Here is a 6865-nt window from a genome sequence, read left to right on the forward strand (position 1 = left end):
GGTATCATTAAATGTTTGAGAACCGAGCTATGCAGTGTGTGGTGGTCCCCAAACAAAAGGAGCTTACACAAAATATATTGATACACTAGGTTAACACTGATATACCAAAACGGATTAATGATTAAGAAACCTAGAGGTCTGTCCGTTAGTAAAAACAAAGGTAATGAAATACCGTTAGCAATACAAAAGGTATATTAAACAAAACAGACGCTAACAGTTACTATAGAATGAATGTTACTTGTTAACTGCCTCGTGAGGACAACGACCACAAACTGAGTTCACTTGGTTGACAGGTGTTCCTCTGCAAGTGACTGCACCAAAGACATAATGAGGAAGACGGAGTCCAATAGTATTATACAATAGTAATCCGTGCCCAAAAGTCCAACGTTGAGTGGAAAGGCCTATAATGATGTTATAATACTATTATAGTCTTCAATCAAAACGGTGGCCAATAAAACAGAAGAACAAACGGCGTAGGTATTGTTCTATATTTTACACAACCCGGTAGTAGAAGTGTATATCATTCATCGAAACAATTATTATCGTCTTTTTAAACAAGTGATACAGCAAAACAACAGATATTGGATAAAAATGTGGTTACAAATAAAGTGTGACAAATTAGAGAAAAATGTGTTTTTAATTTTTGTTGTTACAAAAATCACTGAATATATGTCACCATATAACTCCCTCCCTAGGGCATGCGTCGGTGAAAGTATGCCCGACGTAAAATTCTAAATGCTTTGGAGGGAGGAGAAAATTACAGAACGAAAAGGGTAAACAAATGTGTTTTTTTTTAAAAAAAATAATACGTGTATATATATTTAAGAACAAAATGTTTGTCTTGTAGTAAAGAGACTTTAATGTATATAAAAAGTTTAACAACAATAATGGTGTATAATAATAATAATAATAATAATATCATTAGTAATAACGGTAATTAAATTGAGAGTTCATCGAAAAGTGTAAATACATATATAAATTGTGTAAACAATTAGTGATAATCTGAAGGAGTCCAACGAAATTGTATATATTTGCACAATTAATAATAAACATCATATAAAACGCATACACATGTAGAGAGAAACACAATGAATTTATCAATATTAGTAGTACACAAGAATTTTTTTAGAAAAAAATGCTTGCAAAAAAAATGGTATTAGTAACTCTGCTAACATAGATATTTAATCATATTACAGGTAATGACAGAATAAAGATTAAGTAATTAATTCAACATAACGTTTAGGAAAATGTACATGTCTTCCTGAACGAGTTGTTTTCGTAGAAGTTAAAGTGTCGGAACTAGGATTTAAATTTGTGGGAACTGTAACCTTAGAACTGTCTGTTTTACCGAATATTGATTTCGTCGGAGTTGGTGAAGAATTATTTGGAAACACTGGAAGCTGCGTTGTGTGATCGCCGCTGTCTTTAGACGGCTTTCGGCTGTCATGTGTTTCAGATTCTATAAAAGCAGGTTTTATCCTGTCGATCGAAACTGTTTCTTTTTTCCGTTCTTATTGATTGTGAAATATTTTGTTTGCCTCTCAACTACTTCAAATGGTCCTTCCTAAGGATGTTGTAGAGGGCGTCTTACGGAGTCAACACGAACAAATACAAATTTACACGTATTTAGATGTTTGCTAACTTGCTCTTTTAAGACAACAGGCCGAGGTGCAACAGGTTTAATGTTATTCATATGGCTCATTAGTCTTTCGCAAAAGAAGTGGGATCCGTACATACGGGTTTGCCATTATGCGTCACTAGCTGCCCCGGTAAGGTTAAATTAGCTCCATAGACGAGCTGTGCCGGAGTACATTGTAGGTCTTCTTTAATTGTGGAACGTATGCTTAGTAAAATAAGAGGTAGAGATTCACTCCATCTAGAAACATCAGGTTGTACCATCAATGAGCTTTTTAGTTGTCTGTGGAATCGTTCCACTAGTCCATTCGCTGCTGGATGGTATGCTGTTGTAGTGATGTGATGGATTCCTAAAATGCGGGTGAATTCATTGAAGAGGTGAGATTGAAACTGTGAACCTCTGTCAGAAGTAACTGTAGAAGGTACACCAAAATTAGCGATCCATCTGTCGAGGAATACAGCAGCAACATTTTCCGCGGAGATATCTTTTATTGGGCATGCAATTGGCCATCTAGTGAAACGGTCCACTGCAGTAAAAATGTAAGTGAATCCATTAGATGGAGGCAGAGGACCAACTAAATCAACATGAACATGTTGAAAACGATGGTCGGGTAGACTAAATGCTGACGGTGTTGTAATCGTATGTCTATGTATTTTACTGCGTTGACATTGTACACAAGTCCTGGTCCATTGTTTTATATTTGCATTCATCTTTGGCCAGACAAATCTTTCGGCAATCAGTTTTACAGTAGCACGAATCCCTGGATGGGATAGTGAGTGAAGACAATCAAAAACTCTTTTTCTGTACACTATTGGCACAAAAGGTCTGTGCGTTCCAGTAGAAGTATCACAAATGATAGTAGAGTCAGAATGCGGTATAGGAACACTTTTTAAGGACAAGCTCGAACTTTGTTTACAAGCATCAAGGTCTGGATCATCTGTCTGCAAACGTGCCATGTCTAATAAATCGATTCCTTTGGTGAAGGAAATTGCATCGACGTTGAAACGTGACAAAGTATCCGCAACAACATTTGACTCGCCTTTTATAAACTGTATGTTGGTCGAAAATTGGGAAATATAATCCAATTGTCGCATTTCTCTAGGGGAATAACGGTCACTTTTCGCGTTAAAGGCATAGGTTAAAGGTTTGTGATCAGTGAGTATCACAAAGTCTCTGCCTTGCAGTAAATGGTTAAAATGTTTAGCAGCTAGATAAATAGCCAATAGCTCTCTACCGAAAGTGCTATATCGAGTTTGGGTTGGTTCTAGCTTCTTTGAAAAGAAGGCAAGTGGTTTGACCTCATTATTAACTCGCTGTTGTAGTACTGCACCTACTGCTGCCTGTGATGCATCTGTACACAGAATTAGTGTTGCTTCCGGATCAGGGCTTAAGTAGGTCAGCATGGTAGTAGAAGCGATTGCTGTTTTAGCTGCAGAAAAGGCATCTTTCGCTTGGGAGGGTAATGTGAACTTTTTGACTTTACCTTTTAACACCTCCGTCAAAGGTTGTAGGATGGCTGAGCAATGTGGAATAAAGCGACGATAAAAATTTATCATCCCTAAGAAACGTCGAAGTTTATTCCATGAGTCTGGTTCTGGAAAATTCTTGATGGCTTCTATTTTTGTATCCAAAGGTTTAATTCCACGTTTGTCGATCAAGTGACCTAAAAACTCTAAACTCTCAACTCCGAAAATACATTTGGATGGGTTAATCACTATGCCATATTTCTGAAATCTTTCGAATAATTGATGTAGGTGATCAGCGTGTTCATGAATCGAACTGCTAGCTATTAAGACATCATCAATATACACGAAAACAAAATCTAGTCCTTTAGTGACTTCATCCATAAATCGTTGAAATGTTTGTGCGGCGTTCTTTAATCCAAAAGGCATTCTTAGGAATTCAAACAAACCAAATGGAGTAATGATGGCTGTTTTTGCTATGTCCTCGGATGCTACTGGAATCTGGTGGTACGCTCGCACAAGATCAATTTTAGAAAAATTTGCTTGCCATGTGAGGTGACCCGTTCGCATGCTAAGCGAGCGAGAGCCATAACAAAGCAATTTTGACACGTATGGAAGATGGCTGGGAAGCCAACTCCCATACGTGTCAAAATTGCTTTGTTATGGCTCTCGCTCGCTTAGCATGCGAACGGGTCACCTCATTGGTGAGCCCGACGTGATATGATTGCGAAAATGTCATAAGTTAATGACAGCACGAACAAGATTAATAATTCCACATTCGCACGATCTAAATAGAAGTCAGATCACGTCGGGCTCACCAATGAAGTGGTCCGTTTTATCTGACTCCAAGATTGTATAAATGTTTGCTGTCACCTATTCTCGTATATAATCGTCGACTTAATCGCGTTATCCAATAACGGAATTAAATAAGTCGAATAACGAGAATTGATTTGTGAATACATATATTTGTATATGAAGTGAATGAAACAGAGCCAAGCAAAACGACGCACAGGGAGGATGGCTGGGAAGCCAACTCCATTTTAGTCGAGCGTTACTCAATATTTATAGTCAGACAAAATTAAGCTACAGACATGTGATCAATAGGATAAGACGGGCACACACATATACGCTCATATAAAAACAGTCAAGACTGACAAGCGAATAAATGACAAGGTCAAAATATGGCTCAAGTAAAATGAATAGAATGGGATGTCCGAAAGCTAAAATAAGGTATATGGGCTTGGCATAATAACTGACACTACACATGCAAAGTGAGAGAAAAATCATGTAAATGAGGGATTGGGTAGTGATCCGGTAATGTCAGGTTGTTCAATGATCTATAATCACCACAGGGTCGCCAATCTTGGTCTCGCTTGGGCACCATGTGGAGTGGGGATGCCCAGGGGCTACTTGACGGACGTATCATACCTAGCTGCATCATATGATCAAACTCAGCTTTTGCAACATTCAGTTTGTCTGGTGGTAATCGGCGTGGACGTGCCGAAGTTGGTTGACCTTTTGTGATGATCCGGTGTACTACAGAATGTTGGACAGTGTTTTCACTGTAGTCTGGTTTCGTTATTTTGGGAAATTTAGATAGAATGGTGGCAAATATGTCGTTCCCTGGGGTGTCAATTTTAATACTATGTATGTGGTAGTCCGACTGAATTCCCTGGATTTGAAGGTTCGTGCAGGAATCAATAAGTTTTCTTCTCTTAACGTCAACTAGTAGGTTGTAGAAACTTAGAAAATCTGCACCTAGTATAGGGTGACGGACATCCGCAATAATAAACACCCAGGTTAAATTACGTCTAATTCCCAAGTCTAATGTTAGAAATTGTTCGCCAAATGTCTTTATTTCGGTTTTATTAGCTGCCCTTAGGGTATATTTTCCACTCTTAGCAATAGGTTTATTGGCTAAGGTAACTGGGATGACACTAACTTCAGCTCCAGTATCTACTAAGAATTTGTACCCTGAAGTTTTAACAAGAACGTGGAAAAGACGAGTAGGCGCACGACCAGAAACATTTGTCGCTACCATGGTTTGGTTGACACGTTTTGGTGAGGAAAATGACTTGAAAAATTTACAAGACGTAACACATTTCCTAGCTTTGTCACCATATTTTTTATGGTACCAACATATGTTGTCGTCGTTTTTGTTTCCTTTTGAGTTATTTCGATTTTTACTCCCTCGAGAACAAGAACGAGGTCTTGTAGATGTGAAACTGGAGATTAATAATTGTAGTGCATCCAGTTTATTTTCAAGACTAGCGACAGTTCGTTCATGTTGTGCTCGTAGTTCGCCTAGTTCAGCAGTTAACGATGCTATGATGGGAGTTTGCTTATCGTTCGAAGTTTCTGATATTGCCTGTACGTAAGGTGTTGTACCGGGTGTAACTTCTAAAATTTTATCGGCCATGTTAGCAAGACTCTCTAAATCTGATGTTTGGCTAGAGGCACAAAGAAATTGCCTAACTACTGTTGGCAAACGTTGTAGCCAAATCTCCTTGAGGAAGGCGTCATCAAATTTATATGGGCCAGCTAATTGTCTCATGTGTCGTAATAATTGAGACGGTGGTTTGTCGCCTAGCTCACAATGGTGCAGTAATTGCTGTAATCTCTTTTCATCAGATAATGAGGTACGTTGAATAATTGCCTGCTTCAATTGATCATATGGATTCGGTGCAGGAATATTATCTATCAAATCTGACACCTCAGATGCAACTTCAGTGGGTAGTAATCCAAGCACAAAAGAGTATTTAGATGCCTGTGAGCGTATGTTGCGACGCTGAAATTGTACTTCTACTTGCGCAAACCAAATGCGAGGATTTAATCGGCTGAATGGGGGCACATTTATCAAATTTAGAGCATGTAGCTCCGCTGAAATGTTATCCTGGCTAATGCCTTCAGTTTCGGATGAGTACATTACGAATATAAGAAAATTTAAATACTACCAAGGGTAAAATAACGCCATAATGTCTGTAAGTGAACTCAAAAGTAGTTGAGAGAGAGAAAAAAAATTTTACGGGCTCACCAAATTTGTGGTGGTCCCCAAACAAAAGGAGCTTACACAAAATATATTGATACACTAGGTTAACACTGATATACCAAAACGGATTAATGATTAAGAAACCTAGAGGTCTGTCCGTTAGTAAAAACAAAGGTAATGAAATACCGTTAGCAATACAAAAGGTATATTAAACAAAACAGACGCTAACAGTTACTATAGAATGAATGTTACTTGTTAACTGCCTCGTGAGGACAACGACCACAAACTGAGTTCACTTGGTTGACAGGTGTTCCTCTGCAAGTGACTGCACCAAAGACATAATGAGGAAGACGGAGTCCAATAGTATTATACAATAGTAATCCGTGCCCAAAAGTCCAACGTTGAGTGGAAAGGCCTATAATGATGTTATAATACTATTATAGTCTTCAATCAAAACGGTGGCCAATAAAACAGAAGAACAAACGGCGTAGGTATTGTTCTATATTTTACACAACCCGGTAGTAGAAGTGTATATCATTCATCGAAACAATTATTATCGTCTTTTTAAACAAGTGATACAGCAAAACAACAGATATTGGATAAAAATGTGGTTACAAATAAAGTGTGACAAATTAGAGAAAAATGTGTTTTTAATTTTTGTTGTTACAAAAATCACTGAATATATGTCACCATAAGTGTCAGCCACATTGCGATTCCATTAGCTATGACAGAACAAACCTGCCGGTGACCGATGAGGGCTCCTGCTGTTGGCCTAAA

The 6865-nt window shown here is 38.1% G+C and overlaps 1 protein-coding gene across 1 annotated transcript; it reads right to left on the minus strand.

Annotated features, from left to right (window-relative positions):
* Positions 1–4058: 4058 nt before the first annotated feature.
* Positions 4059–6604, minus strand: MS3_00004718 (uncharacterized protein). The gene has a single exon (XM_051212685.1). The coding sequence runs from the start codon at positions 6023–6025 to the stop codon at positions 4358–4360; it is 1668 nt and encodes a 555-aa protein (XP_051064057.1). The 5' UTR covers positions 6026–6604; the 3' UTR covers positions 4059–4357.
* Between the last annotated feature and the right edge of the window lie 261 nt (positions 6605–6865).

This window comes from Schistosoma haematobium (genome assembly GCF_000699445.3).
Source record: "Schistosoma haematobium chromosome Unknown HiC_scaffold_233, whole genome shotgun sequence".
NCBI classification, from domain to species: domain Eukaryota; kingdom Metazoa; phylum Platyhelminthes; class Trematoda; order Strigeidida; family Schistosomatidae; genus Schistosoma; species Schistosoma haematobium.

What these genes read in the sequence shown, in the direction of transcription:
- MS3_00004718 (XM_051212685.1), bottom strand. Translation starts at nt 6,025, where the DNA reads ATGTACTCATCCGAAACTGAAGGCATTAGCCAGGATAACATTTCAGCG.